The 22,184-nt window shown below is 35.4% G+C and overlaps 4 protein-coding genes across 11 annotated transcripts; 1 reads left to right on the top strand and 3 right to left on the bottom strand.

Moving 5' to 3' along the window:
* The first annotated feature begins 774 nt into the window (after nt 1-774).
* On the top strand, nt 775-2,865 carry LOC142550966 (pentatricopeptide repeat-containing protein At1g74900, mitochondrial). Its single transcript, XM_075660023.1, has one exon. It carries the CDS (start codon nt 820-822, stop codon nt 2,269-2,271), a length of 1,452 nt encoding a protein of 483 aa, XP_075516138.1. The 5' UTR covers nt 775-819; the 3' UTR covers nt 2,272-2,865.
* A 49-nt stretch (nt 2,866-2,914) lies between these two features.
* On the bottom strand, nt 2,915-6,866 carry LOC142550985 (uncharacterized). Its single transcript, XM_075660039.1, has 15 exons — nt 6,353-6,866; nt 6,014-6,111; nt 5,826-5,926; nt 5,636-5,714; nt 5,444-5,504; nt 5,264-5,310; nt 5,088-5,180; nt 4,912-5,002; nt 4,738-4,786; nt 4,416-4,532; nt 4,179-4,326; nt 4,003-4,095; nt 3,839-3,907; nt 3,236-3,278; nt 2,915-3,136 (listed from the first exon to the last, which is right to left on the bottom strand). Exons 1-15 carry the CDS (start codon nt 6,408-6,410, stop codon nt 3,036-3,038), a joined length of 1,248 nt encoding a protein of 415 aa, XP_075516154.1. The 5' UTR covers nt 6,411-6,866; the 3' UTR covers nt 2,915-3,035.
* A 1,077-nt stretch (nt 6,867-7,943) lies between these two features.
* On the bottom strand, nt 7,944-12,477 carry LOC142550933 (xylose isomerase-like). 5 transcript variants are annotated; one of them, XM_075659982.1, is made up of 21 exons: nt 12,286-12,477; nt 11,704-11,791; nt 11,482-11,592; nt 11,231-11,305; nt 11,011-11,140; nt 10,835-10,926; nt 10,661-10,711; nt 10,430-10,506; nt 10,299-10,353; nt 10,124-10,225; nt 9,827-9,878; nt 9,656-9,701; nt 9,514-9,569; nt 9,283-9,334; nt 9,113-9,192; nt 8,959-9,029; nt 8,836-8,876; nt 8,661-8,760; nt 8,503-8,574; nt 8,309-8,386; nt 7,944-8,227 (listed from the first exon to the last, which is right to left on the bottom strand). In XM_075659982.1, exons 1-21 carry the CDS (start codon nt 12,315-12,317, stop codon nt 8,192-8,194), a joined length of 1,497 nt encoding a protein of 498 aa, XP_075516097.1. In that variant the 5' UTR covers nt 12,318-12,477; the 3' UTR covers nt 7,944-8,191. The 5 variants fall into 5 exon arrangements, with proteins under 5 accessions (XP_075516097.1, XP_075516126.1, XP_075516110.1 ...); XM_075660011.1 differs by having other exon boundaries at nt 12,184-12,473; XM_075659995.1 differs by having other exon boundaries at nt 12,127-12,472.
* A 1,376-nt stretch (nt 12,478-13,853) lies between these two features.
* On the bottom strand, nt 13,854-20,285 carry LOC142550904 (nucleobase-ascorbate transporter 6-like). 4 transcript variants are annotated; one of them, XM_075659964.1, is made up of 15 exons: nt 20,059-20,285; nt 19,741-19,901; nt 18,834-18,931; nt 18,559-18,732; nt 17,920-18,020; nt 17,456-17,531; nt 17,222-17,281; nt 16,840-17,024; nt 15,664-15,760; nt 15,324-15,410; nt 14,904-14,962; nt 14,720-14,811; nt 14,546-14,623; nt 14,296-14,456; nt 13,854-14,187 (listed from the first exon to the last, which is right to left on the bottom strand). In XM_075659964.1, exons 2-15 carry the CDS (start codon nt 19,841-19,843, stop codon nt 13,969-13,971), a joined length of 1,590 nt encoding a protein of 529 aa, XP_075516079.1. In that variant the 5' UTR covers nt 19,844-19,901; nt 20,059-20,285; the 3' UTR covers nt 13,854-13,968. The 4 variants fall into 4 exon arrangements, with proteins under 4 accessions (XP_075516079.1, XP_075516086.1, XP_075516071.1 ...); XM_075659971.1 differs by having other exon boundaries at nt 20,075-20,285; XM_075659956.1 differs by having other exon boundaries at nt 19,741-19,956; nt 20,076-20,284.
* Nucleotides 20,286-22,184: the final 1,899 nt, after the last annotated feature.

Below are 22,184 nucleotides of genomic sequence, written 5' to 3'. Positions count from 1 at the left end.
ATATCATTAAATGGACAAGGAACACAATTGTGTCATCTTACAATCTCACTACTCCGTATTCACGGCTGGTGGAGGTGGAGAAGCGAATGGAAAAGAAATTATCGTCAGTATATCACTCAACCTCCTCAAATCATTGTCGTTACCTTTCAATGGGCTATTTCTTAAAATCCGGCGGCTTTTGCAACTCTCTGTCACATTCATAAACATCTTTATAGATGAACACGACCTGGGAATTGAACCCCTGATAATCTTTCTGCTTTTGATCTTCTTCCGCAAGTTTTAGCCCAAGCGAAGCTTCTGAATACCAGCTTTGGCTGACCCAAAAACGTGGTCTCCATACAGGGTTTCTTTCAGAAGAGACGAGTGATCTAATCTTTGCTATAGTACTCGTTGCATTCTGAGTTGCTATGTCTAATGTTATCTTAGCAAGTTCAGGCAAGGTTGCTGTCTTGGTACGAGGATCCGAACCTACGACTTTTATGCAGAAGGACTCGTCTTCTGTGTCGCGACAAATGATCTCTAACAAGGTAGCATTTGCAAGAAGTTTAGTAGTGATGATTAAGAGGAAAAAGTATAGGAAAGAATTGATCATAGACATGACCAAATTTTTCGTAGTAAACGTTTAAAGTACAGTGTCGCCGATGAATTTATTGTCATAAAACATTTAATTAATTTATTTATTTTTACAAATTAAAATTCCAAATATAGCATATTATTTTAAAGAAATGTTAAGATAAATTAATTCAGTTATTAAAAATTGTAGTATTAACTTTTGATACATCTTTGGTAGAGGTTGAGCATTAATATCCATGTGGCAAAATGGCCGTTGTACCAAACAGAATCGCCAAACTGCACCGCCCCTTCACCTCTTCCCTTTCAAAACCACCGTCGCCCCAGCCACCACCGCCGGACCCCACTACCATCACCGACCTAATCCTCGGTTCAGAAAACCAGCAATCATTGACTCAAACCCTCCACTCTCTCAACCTATGGATCCCAAGTTTAGTCCACGCAATCCTCAAACGCCTCTGGAACCACGGCCCCAAAGCCCTTCAATTCTTCAACGCTCTCGACTGCCACCCTCTGTATTCCCACTCTGCCACCGCCTTTGACTATGCTATCGACATCGCTGCACGAATGCGGGACTACAGAACCATCTGGGCCCTCATGCGCCGTATGAGAACTCAAAATTTGGGTCCCACCACCAAAACCTTCGCCATTATCTTGGAAAGGTACGTCTCTAATGGAAAAGCTGATAAAGCGGTTAAGATCTTCTTGTCGATGCATGAATATGGTTGCCAACAGAATTTAAGCTCGTTTAATGCGTTCCTTGATGTGTTATGTAAGTCGAAACGGGCTGAAATGGCATATAAATTGCTTAAGATTTTCAGGGGTAGGTTTAGGGCTGACGTTATTAGCTATAATGTGATTGCAAATGGGTTCTGCCTAAGGAAGCAAACACCGAAGGCGCTGGAAGTTTTGAGGGAGATGATTGAGAGGCGTTTGCAGCCCACATTAACTACTTATAATACACTGCTTAAGGGGTATTTTAGAGCTGGACAACTTAAGGAAGGTTGGGAATTTTTCTTACAAATGAAGAAGAGGAAGATTGATATAGATGTTGTCAGTTATACGACTATAGTTCATGGATTTGGTGTTGTAGGTGAAGTCGAGAAGGCAAAAAAAGTGTTCGATGAAATGGTGGGAGCTGGGGTTCTTCCCTCTGTTGCTACTTACAATGCTATGATTCAAGTTTTATGTAAGAAAGATAGTGTAGAAAATGCAATCGTGATGTTTGATGAAATGTTGAGGAAGGGTTACGTTCCAAACGCCGTAACTTATAATTTAGTTATTAGAGGGCTGTGTCATGCAGGGAAAATGGAAATGGCGATTGATTATATGAATAAAATGAAAGATGATTGTGAGCCAACCATTCAGTCGTTTAATGTCATCATTCGGTATTATTGCGATGATGGAGAAATAGAGAAGGCTTTGGAGCTCTTCAAGAAGATGAATGGTGGAAGTGTTTTGCCTAATTTGGACACTTACAACATCTTGATCAGTTCACTGTTTGTGAGAAAAAAGTCGGATGATATGTTGCTTGCTGGGAAGTTACTGATAGAAATGGTTGAGAGAGGGTACTTACCTCGGAAATTTACACTAAATCGGGTTCTGAACGGTCTTCTACTTACCGGTAATCAAGAGTTTGCGAAATATATTTTAAGGATGCAGAGTAAATTTGGCCGTCTTCCTCGGCAATTCAGATTATGATACCCACTTCTGTATATCTGTGTTCACAATAATTTGGAACCTCGTGCGCTGCATTGTGTGCAAACGCGAGATATTTTTCTGGTTAGTGGATGTTTTAGAATTGCTAATTATTTTGTGTTGGAAATGACCTTATCGAGATGAAGAATTTCAAAGAGCAGCCCATAACTTTGAAAGCCGGGTACGACTATAAAGAACTTTCTGTTCTGATCAAAGAGTTTCAAATTGGACCAATGATTCAAGCTACAGAAGTAACTATGAATAAGCAGTGGATGATATGTATGTATAAGTTTATCGCTCCCAAATTTGATCCTTTCAAGTACCTGAGTCACCAGATCCATATAGAGGGGGTTAGGATAACAACCTTGCAATTTACGTCCAAAATGGTGCAAATGACGAGCAGCTGTAAGTCCTTTGCCGGCGTTTCTTGAAGCAGTTAAAGGAATAGTAATATGTATACAAATATACTGGAAAAATTGTCTTGTACCTTCCTCAAGAGCCACAAGTAGAAGGGTTTCTGACAGATTAATTCCATTAAAAATTGGGAAGAGTATTAAAATCTTTTTGCTACATAAGAAAGAAAGTCCCTCTCGACTACTCTTATCTTCATAGTGGCGAGTCCCTAATACCACAAACATCAGGATGATATTGTGCATTTCATTTATTTCATCAATTTGTGACCAAAAAAATGTGGCAATAACTACTTAGAGATCGTATAAAGAATTAAACCGAAATCGCAAAATTTTCGTACTTGAAGTGCCCATATTTTAGAGGATGATTTCTTCACGAACACTAACATTTAGAGTCTTGTTTGGAAGGACAATGCAGTTGACCACTGCAACTTCATCTTCCACTGAAACCGATTCACCTGGTTTGAATATATGTATGTTAGTCGAGGGATCAAGATGGAAGATGACCAAGAAATCGAGTACTTTGACAGAGAAGCGAAATATCGTAGTGAAAATACCGAGAATCGTAACTCCAAGCTTCTCGTTGTAATCTCCTGCACCCTGAAATTCGAATATAAAGGTAAAGGAGAAAGTTGGCTAATAATATTTAGTTCATGGCATATTTAATCCACCATTTTCTATCTTATTAGTATGTTCTTATATAACTCCACTTCCTGAATGATAGCAACAAACTCTTAGATTTAAAAGAAACTAGCGCCAGGCACAGTGTACACAACATGGCGTCGTGGTCATCACATTTGTAGAACAGTTTCAGAAATATGGATTCTTTAATATGGCGGTGAATTTTCCAATTAATCCTTCTTATATCCTTGCACAAAATGAATTTTAGCAAGAGTCATTTAACATATAAAAAAGTTGTTACATGGGTCTCTCACCAAAAGAAGAAGTGATTCTACTAAACTACAACCGCACTTTTTTGAGGATTGACAGTACATATGCAAAAGATTCAATTTTTTAACTATCATAAAAATCAGTGATACATTTGGTAAATTCAGTTATGATGGAACAGCAAAAACTTTAACATCACTAGTTATAGGTTGACTTAACCGGGAATCCCGCCAAATTGATTAATATCAAAGTTCGAGAGACTGAGAGATTACCTGTACTCTGGACCACCTTCCAATGGAAGACTTCCAACCAACAATTGCATGAATAACAACCGCATTTTCCTAACAATCATCGAAGAAAAATTTGTTCATCAAAGAACCAATGGCACAAATATAGATCATATTTCCAGTCCAGTAGTTTCTTTAATAATCAGTACCTTGATTTCAACATCATCAAGAATAATGCAGCGAACAAGTCTTACACCAGCTGCTATTCGAGCATTGGCTGAGATCGAAACGTTTGGACCAATCTGTTGATGTTTACGGTGAAGAACACAAAATCAGATCATATCATATTTCACAATTATAAAACCCGCCACAAAGAATATGGAACCTTCGCTGTTGGATGAACTTTTGCAGATGGATGAGTGTATACGTCGCCCGAAATGGTAGATTTCTTGGTGCCATCTCCACTTGCCAAGAGATGTGGTGACGTAAACCTAAATTGGGCTAGGTATAAGCCTGAACATTTCAGAGACATTCTGAAAAAGCGAGGAGAGGAAATTTTTTAAGAAGGAATCAATAAGATGTAAGATACTTTGGAAGAACGAGTATCTAAAATTTTATTCACCCTGGTGTTTTAATTTGCTCCCAGAAGTCCAAGGTTTCATACACATAAAATTGTTTCTTCCCAGCTAGTGGTGAAAGAATATCTTGATCCAATCTTACAAAATCAGTGGGAAGACTCCTGCAGATGAACTTGTATGAGAAACAGGAGTAGACCAAACTGATAAGTTCATTAACTGAACATATTTGCATCATTGATCCAATCTTGCAAAATACGTTGTAGTTTACGAGGATGAATTGGCTGGGGAGATTTGGGCAACCGAACAATTGGATTACAGTTCTGTCAAGATTCTAATTATTATCTTATAGTGTTGTGTGTATTCTACCTGTTTGCAGGTTGAAGTGCTTCAAAGCTGGATACACGCCTCAAAGTAGCTGCAATAAAAAACCGAACACAAGCTTCATGAGATGTCTTGGTGGTATTGTGGCGAAGATAGATAAAATAAGTTGAAAAACAGAAAGGTAGGAAATTATTAACAATCGAAGTTATTAAGACTGACCTCTGTCTTTTCGTTGAGAGGATACACCTTGAATAGCCGTAAAGATATCCGGGGTAAATATGTACACACCGCAATTAATTCGGTCACTCACCTGTTTTCCAAATCGAAAGGGCAAATTATAATGCATCTCATAGAAGTTGTGAGGGTGTCAGTTGAATTTCAGAATTTTTACTAACAAAAGTTTCAGGTTTCTCAGTGTAATGCAACAGCTCATTAGTATCAGGATCAGCCACAAGTTCCCCAAACTGGCTAGCTGACTCAGGAGAAACCTGTACGAAAAAACGTGGGAGCACATCAGTAACATGAAAAACAAGTTTTGCGCTGATATAATTGAAAAAATAAACTTATCAACCTTGATAACCAATATTGTTCCAAGCCCCCCGTATCTTTTGTGGGCATCTGCAACATAAACCCTCAGGCCTCAACATTAAGTTCAACATTCAAAAGAACTTTCTATTGGAAAGAGAGACTTATACACATGAATGCACAGAACTCTAATAAATAACAACGATGTAAACACAGAGACAAATACCTAGCATCTCAGGCAATGGAAAACTGCAACAAACATCACAGTTCAGCAAAACTATGTGTGACTGCCAGGTGAATGACACAGAACAGTATTATGATAACACAAACAGAAATCTTTGTTCTCTAATTTTTCAACAACATTGATGTTAACTCCCCATAAAAGTATATAATATCAGACAAGTCATAGTGTAACAACCGGATTGTCTTCCATGATCAGATCCCTAAAATTATAAAGTCCACCAGCAGAACCATGTGGCTTGTCCTCTCGCAAGTATCTGATGCCAGAAAGATCAACAGACAACACCATCAAGGATAAATATGGACAAGAGTAACTATATAAGCTTGGAAAATAAGAAAAATTATATAAAAACATAGATATTAATTACCGAATGGGAACTTTGAGCTCATTAGAAGTTGAAGATACAAAAAGCGCAAATTCACGCTCCTCATAGAAACCAATAAGATAGACCTGTGCTAGATTTGGGATCTACAAAAAAAATCAAATAAGCCAGTTACTTCACACTCAGCATATCGCAAGCTTAGATGATCAGTAACTTTTGATAGTATTCCGCACCTGTTTACAAGCAGATATTGGATGATTAACCATCGGTTGTCCAGCCAAAGGAAACAGGGGTTTTGGAATATTTAATGACAATGGTCTGAATCTGGTACCTGCATCCCCAGATCCATAGTTGAACATCAATAGAATTCTTACAGCACAATATTAATTAAGATCAAAAGGGCCATCTTATCCAAATCAAAGATCCAATTACTACACTAAGAATTTTCGTGGTTTCAAGAATTACAACGAAATTACATAAAGTTTCAAACTACATCATCTAGAGAAATCAATACTCGCTTCTCAACAAGAGCTGAAGTTCAATGCTAATTTTAAACCCATAGAATCACACACCTTTATTGGGTCCTCCCACCATGATCACAGCAACAATTCTCTCTTCCGAACTCCCCATTGATCAGACAAAGAAACCCACTACCCCAGATCTCAACTTTTCACTTTGCAGCCTTTCTAAATGTAGCAAACACCACCAGTTCTCAACGTCAGAGCCTGATAAAAAAAATAGAAAATCTCTCCAAACGACCAAGAACTCTGGAACCAATGATGCGCGAGGAAATAACTCCAGTCCAAGAAAAAGGTGGAGAGCAACGAAGAGAGTGAAAACTCAATAGCAAAGAATTCGCTTCAGAGAATATGCTATTTGGATCCAAATCAAATGGTCCGCACTACCACCACGAAACTTGTACAAAAAAGGACAGATTTTGGATGGAATGAATTAATTTAAGGAAGACAAGGTAATAATGAAGGAATTTGGTCAACATGACAATGGAAATTAGGCAATCCCCCTACGATTCCTGCCACAATAGATCCGATCAAACTACCTACAATTTCGTTTTTGGTGGTTGATGACAGTTTTTTCACTTCTCACCAATAATAAATTAAAAATATTTTCTTAACGTTCCAAAATAATAAAATTAAATTTCATGACACATATATTTTATTTAGGTCGTTTATAAAAAAATATATTATTTTTTATTCTAAAAATATTATTTCATTTTAAATATAGATAGAGTTGACTCGTTTCACGAATAAAATATATGAGATCGCCACTCAAGAAACTTTGTCGAACTAAATACCTCCAACTTATCTTTCATTATTTTTGCAAAAAATTCTTTTTTTTTTTAATAATTGAGTCTTAGACATAAAATCTCAAACTAAAGTTTTATTATATAAGAAAATATATTATAAGGCAGTATTGTTTAACAGTTAATTACTCAAGTAAAACATTTGTAGAATGTAAATAACATCATATTTAATTATACTTTTAAAAAAAATATTCAAATTACTTACTTTATATCATATTTAATCAGAAGTCCAATATTTTACAATTTTAAAACATTTCACATGCCCCAAAAGATCAAAACCATTCCCTAAAACACAATTTTCAGATTATCGAAAAATTGTAGTTCATAAGATACAAAAGTAACCAAATACATCAAATTTTAATACACTGTTTTTGTTCGTTTTTTTTTGGTAATCTTAGTTATTTTTTTTATGTGACATCAATGCAGCTCTGACGTGTCAACGCACAAAATGACAATGTCTAATTTTTTTTTGAAAAAAATATTAGGACAGAGAGTTTACAGGGTCTCGATATTCCAAACTTTATATCAAATCAAAACATTATGCATCACTAAACTTAAATTAAGACGATAGATGTTATTTGGTCAATGACCGTAGCCTATAAATTATTTATTTAGAGCATAAAAGATACTTGGAGGATATAACATTTATGCTCACATGGAAATGTTCGGACACAAATTTTAAAAATAAATAAATTCAAGTATGTGTGTACAAAAGCTTGTTCTAAATATATTGTTGTATCAGCTATTTAATTTTAATTAGCTATTTAATTTTAATTTTGTGTTGCGAAGATATTTTGGATTTCTTACACCTCTTTTTAAAAAAAAAACCAAAAAAAAAAGAGAGAATTTTAATTGAATTGATGTGTTCAATTTTCGAATAGTTCAAAATTCAGAACGAGGGTGGCTAAATAGTGAATACTCGATCACTAAAACTAAATACCAAAAAGCATCCAAAAGGAAAACTCTCATCCCCATGTATCCTAACTACGTTGGATCCTAATTGAAGAACATCGACTTCCACTTCCCGACCTGCCTTATTTTTAAGGAAAAAAGGAAAAATTAACAAAGCTCGTCGGAATCCATAAACGGCTTACAGGGCAGCCTGGAAGATCATCTCAGCCAACTCCTACAGAATTGATTAAAAAACATGCATAAGGAAACAGCCCTCGAATAAAGTCGAGTAAATGCGACGAGTAATCTACTGTACCTGCTTAGCAGAAGCAACCACGGGCTCTCCCCATTCCATGGCCTTCTTCTCCAGCAACTCAAAGTCAGTTTTTCCAGCCTGTGCACCGTATAGTTTACATTGTTTAGAAGTGGAAAGTTACAAAACATGACCCAAAAAAATAAAAACAAAAGAAAGCAGAGAAAAGATGGATGTTAAAACAATGAATATTTGACCTCTATTTGAGCCCCCAGTTCAGAGTCAAAACTTTGATACCTCTTGCGAACAAGCTCAGCAAGGGAACCATCCTGTTTGCAAACAAGAATACCAAAGTTTAAATTTTTTAGGGGAGAATAATACATAAATATTTGCTCAAGGGTAATAATGATATCACCTCAATTAGCTTGGCAGCATTTCGGAGCCCACGAGCCAAAGTGTCCATGCCGGCAATGTGAGAAATGAACAAGTCTTCAACATCTGTGCTTTCTCTTCGCCTGTTAACATTTTGAAAAATATTATCAATCTGTCAATGGTAATGGTAAAGCAATGAGAAGTTGAAGAAAACTAACAGTTTTGCATCAAAATTGAATCCTCCCGGTGCAAGTCCTCCCTGTGATGCACGAAGAAACACGTAAGTGCATATTTATTTCATTCAAGGAATTGTCTTACAGAAAGTTAAGGATTCTATGTACATTTTTTATAACAGTGAGCATAACTGATGTTGCTTCTCCTACATCCATCATAAACTGGTCTGTATCCCAACCTGCAGCGTTGAAATGTTTTGCATTTGACGACTTGTCAAACAGGTAAAATAGCATAGAATATTTCATCGTTGCAGCAACATACCAACTTGAGGGTCGCCAGTGTTTGCATCAATATTCCCCAGCACACCGTTGATTCTTGAAGTCTCGAGCTCATGATGACAGCTGGAAAAACAAAGAATAATATTACAAGGAAACAACGAACTAGTTGGTGCTCAGATTGAAATAAGAATACCCGAAGAGAACATGAGAAACCTGTGACCAGACAGAGTTGCATGGTTGCACTCGATGTTAAGTTTAAATTCGTCTGCATAAGGGACAGAGGTAAAAACATGGTTATTTCTCATTGAAAAGTGCCAAATTGAATAAATTCAACCAAATAAGAACAGGGAAAGAATATAACATCTCAGTCAAGAAAATGAATGCCAATTCGACACACCAATCAGTCTGCCTTGTCGATAAATCTAAACGACTAAATCAAGTTACCTATCAATCCATATTTTCGAAGGAAATTAGTAGCTGTTGCTGCGTCCCAGTCATACCTGGAATTATCAAGGTATGTCACATAAGCTGAACATTTATTACAACAGTAGCAATTCTTAAGTGCATGATAGTTAACAAAACATACTGATGCTTTGTAGGCTCTTGGGGTTTTGGTTCAATAAGAAGTGTACCTAACCCAAGCATCCGTATTAGATTCACAGGAACACATAGGTGACATAGATAAAGAGTTTAATGAAAAACACATGCATAAATTTTTGCATAGTGTAAACAAGACCAAAGTAGAAAATATAGGCACCATTAAATCCAATTTTTTTCTTATACTCCACAGCTGCTTCGAAAAACCTTGCCTGCAAAAGGATAATATAAAAATTATAAAAACATTGGAGAGAAAAAATCAGAAAACACAGCTGGGATTGGTATCACTAATATCAATTAAAACCTAACTAAATTTAAGTCACTAACAAAAGCAAAACATGTTACTAAAATCAATTACAACTTAACCAACTTTAAGTAAGTTACTTACAAAATTTTAGCATCTAAGCAAAGATGTAAAAACAGAAAAGAAAAACATGAAATAAAATAATATTCAGACCATATGATCGAGCTCTCTTTCCATGTCTGTGTTCAAAAGAGATTGATAACCCTCACGGCCACCCCAAAATACATAGTTTTCTCCACCAAGATAATGTGTAACCTGTGATGCAAGGTAAAGTACATTGAGATTGAAGGAACAGTAGAGTGCAAGTAACATATCCAAGATTACTGACCTCCATGGCTTTCTTGACCTGTGCTGCAGAGTATGCATACACTCCTAGTTCAGAGCTGGATTGTAACAAGATTTGAACATTAGTTGAACTCAATATCAATTCACGACTTGTCAAATTTAGCCTAAAATTACCTAGTTGCAGCTCCGTGCATGAACCGAGGATGGTGGAACAACTGGGCAGTACCCCACAACGGACGAATCTTTGTTCCCTGATGATTAATGAAGAAAGGGGGATCAAAAGGCAGTTTAGATAGAGATTTATCAAGTGTACTACAGGAAAATAAATTTAAAAAACATAGTCACGATAATGTGATAAGATAGAAAGTACTAACTACTAACTCCTCTTGATAAGCACAAAATTACCTGAAGCTCCTTGGCAAGAGCCACCACTGCATCCAAGTTGGCATTAGTTTCCTGCAAAAAGAAAAGAGGAAATGTATAGCCATTTACAAACTAATTGAAAAAACACATAAAGTGGTCTCCAGACTCCGAGTATCACAAAAATCTATAACATGTAAATTTCCTGCACTCGCAAACCTTGATAGTTTTACCAGCTGGAGATATGTCCCGATCGTGGAAGCACCATCTGTCTACGCCAAGCTTGTTTATGAACTCAAAGTTTGCTCTCACTGAATCACACATTTAAGTAATATTTAAGCAACTCAGTTTCACATATTATCACAATTCCAAAAATTTCACTGCAAAATACTAACTTCTTCTCTTAGCCATCGCCAAAGAGTCGGTGCCATCTTCCCATGGCCATATCTTCGTTGGTGCTCCAAACGGATCACCCCCAGTTCCACGGAAAGTATGCCAAAAGGCAACACTGAATCTCATCCAGTCCTACAGAAAATTAACGTTTTATGGGTGCCCATTAATATATTTCCTCCAAAGGTGCTTAAATATAAAAGATAAATGGAATGAAACTCTCACCTTCATATTTTTCCCAAGAATTTCCTCCTCCGCATTATACCATTTATATGCGAGATGGTTCTTGCTGGAAGGACCCTACATCAGCAAAAGGTTTCAAGGCATAACAACATTAAACAAAAGTTAGCTTACAAAATATATAGCACTTTTAAACCACCATTCTAGCGAATTTAACCATTATAAACTTCATCAACAATCTAGAAGAAGTAAAATCAAGAAGAAAAACATGAAATATGCACATCTGAATTCAATACCTCGTATTTAATCTTCGGAATACCTGGGAAGAACTCCCCTTCCCATTCACCAGAACCATTGGCACAATCACTCTCAACATCTGCAGGACACGTTGGCGGTACAGCGGCAGTCTGCGTTCAATTCAATTCAATTCAGTCTAGAATCAAACCACAACAGAAATTCTTGCATAGACATGACAGAAGAGTAAATAACATTCATAACCCAAAAGATGGAATCTTTACCACTATATTAGCGACCCCGTTAAGAAACAGAACCAAAAACAAGAAAACTGCACTCTTCATTCGTATCGTCGTGAGCAGAAAAAGGTCTCTGCAAACAGAAATTAGAGAGAGCTAATTGATAATCCAACTCGAATAGTTCTTATTCTTAATTTTTAAGAAACAAAAGTAACAAACTTTCACAACATATATTAGTTCTTGTTTTGTCAGGGACAACCTCAAATTAAATTTCAAAACCAACATCAAAAGCCACCATTCTTTTATTCAATTGAATCAATCACAGGTCAAATAATTTTCTGAGGGAAAAAAGGCACACACCCAGTTATAAAAAAAAATCAAAGCAATTAAATTCCAACAAACATCAAAGACCCAACCCAGTAAACTACGTATCACCTAAAACCCAAAAAAGAACAAGAGAAAACAAACCCAATAACACACAAAGAAAGACGATTCTTCCAGCCAGAACTTGGGCAGGAAACAAACTTGTCAGAGAAACCGTTGTTAATGAAAGAGATGCATGTTTTATAAGGGCTGATAAATTTGCTAGTAGTCTAGTAAAACTAAAATTCTATTTTCTTAGATTACAATTTAAACACATTTGGGAACCAATATTTCATGGGATTTGACGAGATTTTCGGTTTCGTATCGCAGCTGAGCCCACAGGGCTTCTCGCACTCCACACGCCTATGAAATAAAAGCGTGGATAATCTTGAACTGATACGGCGACTATCTCGATGCCGAATCGGATATCCCCAATTAGCACGTCATTTAATGCAAAATTCTATCTATATTTCAGAAGATTTGTTGAGATTTAATTTAATCAAAACAAATTCATGAAATTTAAGAGGAGTTGATCACTTGATTGGATAATAAAGTTACATTCTTTGGGTTTTATTATTTCTCTATCACCTAAGTCGAAGTCTTTTGTGCTTCGTTAGAGTTTATTGGTCACACATAATTTTTTTATGACAAAAACTTGTGTGAGACAGTCTTACGAGTCGTATTTTGTGAGACATATATTTATTGGGGTCATCCTATGCTAAGAGTATTATTTTTTATGCTAAAAGTATCGGTAAGGTTGACCCGTCACACAGATAAAAATTCGTGATACCGTCTCACAAGAGACTTACTACTCTTTTATATGGTAGAAATTCACAATAATATCATTTGATATATATATCCGATCCATACATACATATTGCTATATTTATATATGCACACGTTGCACGTATATATCATATTATCCTAAGGATAAGATAAAAATTAGTTGTTAATATTCATAAAAGGAATAAATTTTTATTCCTTAAATTATTGTATACAAACAATAGTCGAAGACAATTTGATCATATGTTAACTTAAAATTTAGATAGGTCGTTAAAGAGATATTCGAATTGATGTAGTAGGTGAATATTTAATCAATGATTAAGAGTTTGATTGTTCCTCTTACCAACATCTTCTCATGCTAGCGTTTCGTACAAGGTTTGTCCAGTGAAGTTTATCCGACTAACGTGATTTAGTACATGATAATGCATTAGTCTGGAAGGTAGCTTGTCCAGTGTCGTTTATGTGACTAACGTTCTTTGCATGATACTGCGTCAATCTCGAAGATGACATATGCAGATTCTAGTGTCATTTAAAAAAATTTAAAATTTATTAGAGGAATTTTAAAAATAATGGTGGTGTTTTATAAAATTAAAAAGAATCACAAAAAAATGCATCAATATAATATAAAGATGGTACAAATTTAAAACGGCACAACAAATAGCCGAAGCAGTTATAAATTTAATCTATTTTTTTACATAGCTTTTATGCAACCTAATGATTACTTTCCGTTGATTTATACAATTTAAAATAGATTACGTAAAATGTCATTAATTTTAAAAATTATATATGCATTTTTCTTTATCATTATCATTAAATAAATATTCAGTAACATTTTTTAAATGGGATTTTAATCGTAAGTCAATCGATTTTTAAACTTCGTTTCAATTCCTAATTCCTTTTTATATACATGTCAAACACAGATTACCGGAAAATAAAAAAATTTCGAAAAAAATTGTAATCCAAACGTAAAGTATATTTTGTTATCTAACTTTAGTCAATTATTATTTTTAAAAATAACATTTAGCAATAAATTTTTAAAGCGTATACACACACATGTATGCCAATTTGGAAAGTGAAGAGTAAAGATCCTACAAGCACATTTTCTACTTTCATACAGAAAACTACATTACCAACCAAGGAAGATTCGACGTTTTGAAGACAACATCACACAGATGGGAAATATTTGTTAAGATGGAAAGGAAGTGAATAGAATTCCTCAGTTCTTGGATCAGACTTGAATGTACGGAATTTATCCCACCAATTCTTGCCCCTATCTTTCCTTATCTGCCCATCCTTCTTGTGTAATGTGTTGTCCAAGAAATATGCAAGAATACCAGCAACAAAAGGTTTCGATGAAAAGGGTACGTTCACGATGTCGTTGAACTGGACACAATTAGAACAAGAAAAAAGAGTTAAAAACAGGGTGGAAAAAGTTGTTTTTCTAAGCCAGATTGTTTGTGAGAAATTCAGGAGCTCAGTGCTTGTGCGTACCCATCGACCCGATGTGTGAACAGGACCATATGTGTTGATGGCAGTGTACTCCTTGAAGTACTGGGGCACAGACAAGCCCAGGTAAATAGAGAGGCCTAGTATGAATTTGGTCCGGAAACTGTTGAGGTTACAGAACTGGAGAAAACTTAAACCAGCGGAACCTGTGATAAGAGTTATGACTTTGCATTTTATTGTACAAATCTGGGTAAGGTTTCATCTCAGAGCACACTGTAGGATAATATATGCATACCAGTATAGGCAAAAAAGAGGCAGTACAAAGCAGCCACAATAGGTGTCGGTATAGAAGCAAAGACTGCTCCAAATTTTCCTGCAAGAGGATAAATTATGGCTCGTCTAGAGATGGGATAGATTTAGAAGAGAGTGAACATAAATTTCTAAAAAGGAAAATCTCAAAGAACTTTACCAAGAACAGAAAAGAAAAGCATGAATACAGCAGATATCTGCACTACTCTTCGACTGCCAACACGTGTCATTGCTAACAGGCCAGCATTCTCACTGCACAGGTGGAGAATAAAAGTTGTATCACAAGTCGAGTCTGAAACTCGTTAACTCAAAAATCAGGCAGAGATCAACTGCAAGTGTCTTACATGGACACAGATGACCCATTTGCAGTTCCAAACACACCAGATAACAAGATTGCAATGCCCTGCAATCGACATGACAAAACCCCGATTTTATTCAACATAAAAGTACATACTTATCCACATAGCATACAGTAAAGATCTTTTATTGATCGTGATAATCCTGAAAGTAATCAGTTAAAATGTATAACAGAGCTCATTCAAAAGTTCTCAAAATCAAAACAACTGAGACTGTTTGGATGCCAGATGTGATTACTTATCTTAATCATGTTATGAACATCTTGACATCCCGGTAAATTTGGGGGATATTTTACATTTTTTATTTTGCTTATATTCACGGTAAGCTCGGTTACACACCATTTCAAATGCTGTGACAAGAAAAGACTGATAATGGTGTTTCTGTCGAGATAGAATGCTGTGTTTTACCTGCCACCCTACACCACGGCTGAGAATAGATGGGGGTAAAGGGGTTGCACTTGCATATCTGGACACAGCAATAAATCCACCGGTGGACTGCATTTACCATTTGAAAACAGTGAAGAATAATGAACTTTACAGTCAAGCAAATTCAAAGCAGTAACAAATGCAACTTTGCCATTGCATTTCCAGGAGATACAATGGGAGCGAAAAATAGCACGCCTCCCATCTAAAAAGGAAAGAATATAGCACCGAAAGCAAAGTGAAGCCATCCAATCTCTTTACAATCCGAACAAAAGAAACAGATATGGACGTCAATAGTTAGCAGATAAAGGAGAAGAAATCAAACCTCTACAAGAGCAACAAATGTGGTCATCATCATCGCAAATGCTTCACCAGCATCAAATGAAGGTGCTCCCCATTGGAAGGGATATGGAACTCTTATCCTGCATACACAAGCCCATCATGGTCATCACATTTCATTTCCGCCAAACCATCATTTGTGGCAGTAACACTTGATTATTTTTTCAAAATAGCGTTTTTTATAGCAGCTGAATCCAATGCCACATTAAGAATCCTAGAGCTGTTGGCCATGGTCCGATACTTGTCAAGCATGAGTTTGATGGTATAGTTCTAGAGCATGGACCATCAAACTTATATCAATCTGAAATTCAAAGATTATTTATAAACTATTTTATTCTATAACTGTTAAGTCTAGTGGATCTCTTATTGACTTAAGAAACTAAGAGACGATCCACGTATCTCTATTCAGGTAAAAGGATCTGCAATTCCATACAGAAATATACCGAAACAATCCAAGTGGGAAATTCATTATGGAAAGTCGGAAAAGAGAGAACAAAAAACAGTCAGCATTCCCCACATATTTCATTCAAGAAATGCATAGGAGATTATATGACAAAAGATCAAGTGATTTCAATGACAAGTCCTCTGGAAAAACAACTGCATGACGTAAACTGGTATTGACCCTCATTCATCCTCCCCACACAGTGAGTGCATCGACCGTTGGAATAGCATAAACTGGTTGGCTGAATTTTGTTATTTATATCAAGAGACAAATAATTATTTAGATAGTTATATATTTAGGAGAGAACTCTTCGGCCTGCATGGCATGATTTGATTGACCAAAGTGGCAATTAAGTAATGTAGAATGTGTGATCGGTCTACATCATTCTGCACTTGTATTGACAGATAACATCATTTTATTTGTTGGCAAAATAGTTATAACTTATAAGACATCAATTTTTTAATTAAATTTGGAAGTTTATGACATAAATCCCAAAACAAGCATAAAATATTTAACTTTTTATGCAGGTGACATTATTTAATTTCATGGAAAATCAGTTTAAGAACACATACTTTTTTCTTTTAAATTTTTTTTTTTGAGCATGAAAACATATTACATTAACAAGTCAAGAGGTCATTGTTTACAGTACATATTTCACAACTAAAGTGGGGCACATGCACAACAGAAATTGTAACAATCATCAAGGAGGTCTCGACATACCATGGAGCAGCACTAATTAATCCAGCACGGTCCGTTCTACAGCTGGTTTGGGTCTTCATGGGCTTTCCATTGTAGGCACCCCCCACAGTTAATATATGCGCATAAATCCACACAATTGTCACTGAAAATAAAACTGCAAAGCGGTCCACAATATTCTTTCCTGGGTGCACGAAATGGACCAAATACTGGAATAACAAAGAAAAGTTTTTATAGCAAATTACACCAAACATACTGTAACAGAAAGTAAAACTAATTTTGTGCTGATAGTTTTAGCCATAAGATTGGAGACCTAAACAGTGATTATCAAAGTAGTCGTAAGTGGAATTGGACTAGTCATATTAGGAAAATAAACATCAACAAAAGTTGCAATTTGAAGTGTTACCTGAGAAAAGAGAACCAAAATTATGAGCTGTGGCAACCCTATCTCGACACAGTTGGCAACCTAAACCACCCATTAAGTACATCAAATCCCCAACTGTTAATGACAAAAAGTAATGAAACACACATAACATACACAAACACAAACACGCACAAAAGAGCAGTGAGGTAGTGTTTTTTCTTTTTTGGGGGGGGAGGGGGGGTCTGTGGGGAGCGACGAATATAAGCTAGCATATACCCCAGGGAAACCAAACTCATAGAGGCCAAAACCAGCAAGAGCCACCAAAGGAACAGCAGAAAGTGGACTCAAAAACCTGCCATTTTAGACGAATTAGATGAGTAAAAATTGATACACTATTATGAATGAATAGCCCTTGAAATGTGAATTGTGTATATCAAAAATAGGCATCTATCTATCATCAGTTTCATGGGAAATAATATATATCTTAAGTGAAGCTATTAGCTAGGTAAGGTACTTTGTGACGGATCAGCCAGCTACAAACTATGACAGCATTTGCTTGATGGAACTGATCTAGCTTAAGACTAAGTTATGCACACAAGTAAACTAGCTTGAGTTAAAAATCGAGGATGAAATTTTGACTTGATTTTCATTTTCTAAAAAAAGTTACCATGTCTTCAGGTACTAAGCTTTGAAAGAATTGCATCAGGATAGGCATATATATTATGTAACATAGCTTTAACCTGACAATGTTACGCCAAAGACCACTGAAACCGAGAACTATTTGAACTGTGGAGGCAATAATAAATGCACCCTGGGTGGCCCGCATTACCTTTTTAAACTTCTGCACGATAATTCAAATAAATATTAGAAAATTTTTTGTAAAAGCAAATAAAGGTAGTTTGTGTAATTCTCTTAGAATTCTGTCTGTCGAGGAATATAGCAAGCCTTAGCATGTTTGGGTCTAGAACTACATTAGAGAAAAAATCCTCCTCTGTTTGGCTGTAAAGTAAACTTGAATAATTTGGTTGCACAAGTATTCACATATCATTGCTAATCGCATTTTTGCATTTTTGTCTCATATATCCATTTATATGTAAAACAGTTTTTTTAAAAAAAAAAATCAAAAGAAACAGGAAGAAGAAGAGCAGCTTCTCTTTTTAACAATTTTTTTATTCAAAACAATTTTGATTGATTTTGCTTTTTCCATTCCTCAACAACTCATGGATCCAAACATGATTGATGGTATTAAAATGCCATGAGATAAAACTGTCTGATGCTTGTAAAGTTTATAAAAGAAAGAAAGCAAGCACCACAGCACAAGGGTCAATGTGCCCCACAACATTTAGAAGGTACAAAACAAATAAAATGATTGTACAAACCGATATAGGATCTGGGTCGCTCCATCTACCAGACAAGATTATGGATATTGTAGGTGCAACAAAGGTATAGGAACCTCCCATTACAGCAGGTAATCTGGTACCAAAAGATGTTTGTAACAGAGTATTTAACCCAGCAACAAACAACAAAGTCTGGATAACCTTGGCTTTCTCTTCCTGAAGAAATGCTAGTATGCATAAGCAAATAATATGCATAAAAAATCAAGTAGAAAAAAACTTCAAATGATGAAAATCATATAACCACTCTGATGACATACATTTCCTCCCCCCATTTGCGGAACCAGCGCAGTGGGTATGATGACTGTTGTGCCAAGCATAACTATATAATGTTGAAATCCAAGAAGGATGGCCTCAGCTGCAAAACGGTAAACTCACTCTGTCAAAAATTCCTGTTCAAAAGCATTTATAGAAGCATTTGGAGCAAAATTGAAGACATTAAATAACTGATTTAGCATCCTAAAGGTAATAAATCCACATAAAACGGCCAGGATATTCTTGACCAATGCTTCTTGTTGGCACTGTATTATAACCAAGAATTGAAACAGACTGAAAAGCATACTAAACCACTCTTAAACATGAGAAACATCCAGCATAAAAACATACTGATTCTGGTAAGTGCAAGCACCAGTTTTAAAAAGTGATTATAGTTCAAGCATATAATCCTCAACTCTAAAGCAAATGGAAGGAACGTTTGAACTGCTAAAAGGTGAAGTTTAAAAGAAAGTCTCCTATCATTCGAAAGGGCAGGAAAAGGAAACACACCCGCGACTTTAAAAATCTACCTCAGAGAGAGCATGCAAAAGGCCGATACATAGATTTCACGAGAATCAGAACGAATAAGTTGCTACTAGTTGACCAGGCAATAGAAAATGCTTACAACATGAACAGGATAATATAGATTGCGAATTCCAGGCTCCACCAACATATTGACTAATACTTTCTGCCGAAACCTATAGAATATTTGGCACAAGGGTATGCTACCCTAATAAAGATGGCAAAAGAGATGGAAAGCTGAAACAAATTTTTACTCCAGCCAAAAGGCCAAAAAGGGGAAAAAGACCAGCATATCTGAACGATTCCACAATCACTTTGTACTAACTTCAGAATAATAATTACGAAAGAATATACTAAAAACAGTAAAGAAAGAGTTCAATGGAGACTGACGCCATGGAGGAGGGCTGCTAATGCAATAATAAACATTCGGAAGCTGATCTTTTGGCGGGTGTGGCGCCGGCTCATCCGCTTTTGGTGCTGCTCCACCTGCCATGTCTTGCCCTCTTTCTCTCCTCTACAGAATAACACTATCCACGCGTCTCAAGATAAATCTAGCGCAGGAAAATGCAAACAGCCCACAATCCGCAACACCCCATGTCAAAATTCCTCGAAAACAATGCATCAATGAAAGAAAAAGCAAAAAATATGAGAACCCCAGAAGAAGAAGCTCAAACAAGCATTCTAGATAACAACTGCATAACAACTCACATGTAATGTTACCCACCACAACAAGGCAAGCTCGCAAATCCTACGCTTTCCTAGTACGTACCAATTACCAAAACACGCAAAAGAACTCAAATTTTTTCAATGCAACAGAACCCAATACGTGTAGCAAGATCGTGAGGGAGAGCAATTTAATATTATTTTTTGAAGAGTGTGACACTTCTCAGTACGAGTAACTTGTCGGCAAGAGATTGCTCCACAAGAACACATTATTTGCCACTTTAGTTAATCAATAAAAGAACTTGCTGGGTGCTACTGCTACAAGACATGCATACGTGACCTAATGTCATTTGCCAAAATTGCGAAATTTCTGCCATTAACTTTGAAAGAGTGCAGTGAGTTCACATGCTTATCCCTGACCCACACATTGGAGAATAGTGTGTGATTTAATTTTAATGAAGATTTCACATAAATTAAAAGTTGAAGTTATTTATTTCATTTTCTTATTTATGAGACGGTCTTTTATGAGAAGATCACACGAATCTTTATCTGTAAGACGGGTCAACTCTACCGATATTCACAATAAAAAATAATACTATTAACATAAAAAAAGTAATATTTTTTCATGGATAACCCAAATAAAATATCTGTCTCACAAACTACGACCCATGAGACCGTCTCACACAAATTTTTTCCTATATTTATTATCCAGTGGAACTCAAATATTTCTGGATATGATATTGTTAACTTCAAAACTAAAATTATGGATATTTGTTTTTGAATTTTATCTATAAAATATTTTATCAATGATTTTTCAGAATTCCCGAAAATCATGTTGGAGGACCACCATTATTGTCAAGATTACCTCTCCCTCAAGCCCATCTCGCCTCCTCTCAAGCTCATGTCTATCATCTCCATTTGAGTCCTCGAAACCGTCTTACATTAAAAATTCGAAACACCGTCTCTTTCGAGAGTCCATCACGATTTACTCAAAGCTCTCACCTCTTTCATGCAAATATCCAAAGATTCCATTTATATGGCTCCATCTAGACTATAACTATAATATTACTTATTATACATTGAAATTAAGATATCTCTAAACTCATATAATATTTTACAATTTAGGTATAAATCATTGTAAATTTATCAAAATTAATAAAGAGAAGAAGGACACGCCATAGGTCGATAAAGTGACAGTTGTGGGTCATGGCCGGCCCCTCAATTTTCTTGGACACCTCGCCAAGTCAACAAATTTATATAGTTACTAAATTATTAAATATGAATTTCATACATTTTATAAAACTATAGTTTAATTTTTTTACTCATTCAATATATCAATCCTCCTCCATTCTAAACCGAGGAGCCCTCCAATTCTCAAAAATCAAATTAATCAATTTTATTATTGAATGTCGGGATTTTTTTTTTAAAAAAAAAAACTTAAATTAATGAACGTGATATAAAATTGAAACGATAAAATAAAAATGTGCATAAAAGAATATTTCTTCTCTGAATTCAAATTTATTTTAATATATAGTCAAAATTACATTAAACTAATAGACATTTTCATATTAGACACTCAATTATAAAATAATCAAGTGAACAATATTGACCTTTTTTGGGTTTGTTCTCAATATATATTTGTTCTTTTTTGTTAAAAAAAAAAAAACACACACACACACACACTCTCTAAATTATTTTTCATCATTTTTAATTTATAACGATAATCATTATTTTTAACTCAATAATTTTTCACAATTTCTAAAAAAAAATTTCGTATTAATATATTTATTTCTAACTAAAAATAATATTTTTAAAATTATCTTACCCTATATTTTTTTCACGTAATTTGATATCTAAGAATAATAATTTTAATTTTTCCAAATAAAAAGGAATATATAATTTGTGTAAAACATTTTTTTCCCCAAAACTCGCCAAGATTTAACCCAAGAAAGTTACGTCTATAACCCTCCAAATATTGGTAACCTATTTTGAATTTCTGTCTGATAATTATACAGAAAAAAGAAGCATGTCACCATATTTTATTCCCTCGCTTTCTACTTTTGTCACTTCTTTTCATCTCCGTCTGACTAAATCCCACCTTTTAGTCCTCCTTTTTACATGATTTCAAGAACATGTTTCTTTGGAGGGTTCTATCACGACTTAGATTTACC

Source organism: Primulina tabacum, chromosome 1 (assembly GCF_025594145.1).
Source record: "Primulina tabacum isolate GXHZ01 chromosome 1, ASM2559414v2, whole genome shotgun sequence".
Taxonomy (NCBI): domain Eukaryota; kingdom Viridiplantae; phylum Streptophyta; class Magnoliopsida; order Lamiales; family Gesneriaceae; genus Primulina; species Primulina tabacum.
This window is presented reverse-complemented; position numbering and strand designations above follow the sequence as displayed.

What these genes read in the sequence shown, in the direction of transcription:
- LOC142550966 (XM_075660023.1), top strand. Translation starts at nt 820, where the DNA reads ATGGCCGTTGTACCAAACAGAATCGCCAAACTGCACCGCCCCTTCACC.
- LOC142550985 (XM_075660039.1), bottom strand. Translation starts at nt 6,410, where the DNA reads ATGGGGAGTTCGGAAGAGAGAATTGTTGCTGTGATCATGGTGGGAGGA. An exon ending in GAAGGTGGTCCAGAGTACAG is followed by an intron (nt 3,279 to 3,838) that starts GTAATCTCTCAG and finishes TTCGAATTTCAG; the next exon opens with GGTGCAGGAGATTACAACGA. An exon ending in GCTTGGAGTTACGATTCTCG is followed by an intron (nt 3,137 to 3,235) that starts GTATTTTCACTA and finishes TATTCAAACCAG; the next exon opens with GTGAATCGGTTTCAGTGGAA.
- LOC142550904 (XM_075659964.1), bottom strand. Translation starts at nt 19,843, where the DNA reads ATGGCAGGTGGAGCAGCACCAAAAGCGGATGAGCCGGCGCCACACCCG. An exon ending in ATGAGTTTGGTTTCCCTGGG is followed by an intron (nt 17,282 to 17,455) that starts GTATATGCTAGC and finishes TGGGTGGTTTAG; the next exon opens with GTTGCCAACTGTGTCGAGAT. An exon ending in CCTCTTTTTTGCCTATACTG is followed by an intron (nt 14,457 to 14,545) that starts GTATGCATATAT and finishes CTCTTATCACAG; the next exon opens with GTTCCGCTGGTTTAAGTTTT.
- LOC142550933 (XM_075659982.1), bottom strand. Translation starts at nt 12,317, where the DNA reads ATGAAATATTGGTTCCCAAATGTGTTTAAATT. An exon ending in ACGGGGTCGCTAATATAGTG is followed by an intron (nt 11,593 to 11,703) that starts GTAAAGATTCCA and finishes AATTGAACGCAG; the next exon opens with ACTGCCGCTGTACCGCCAAC. An exon ending in TTCAATTTTGATGCAAAACT is followed by an intron (nt 8,761 to 8,835) that starts GTTAGTTTTCTT and finishes AAATGTTAACAG; the next exon opens with GCGAAGAGAAAGCACAGATG.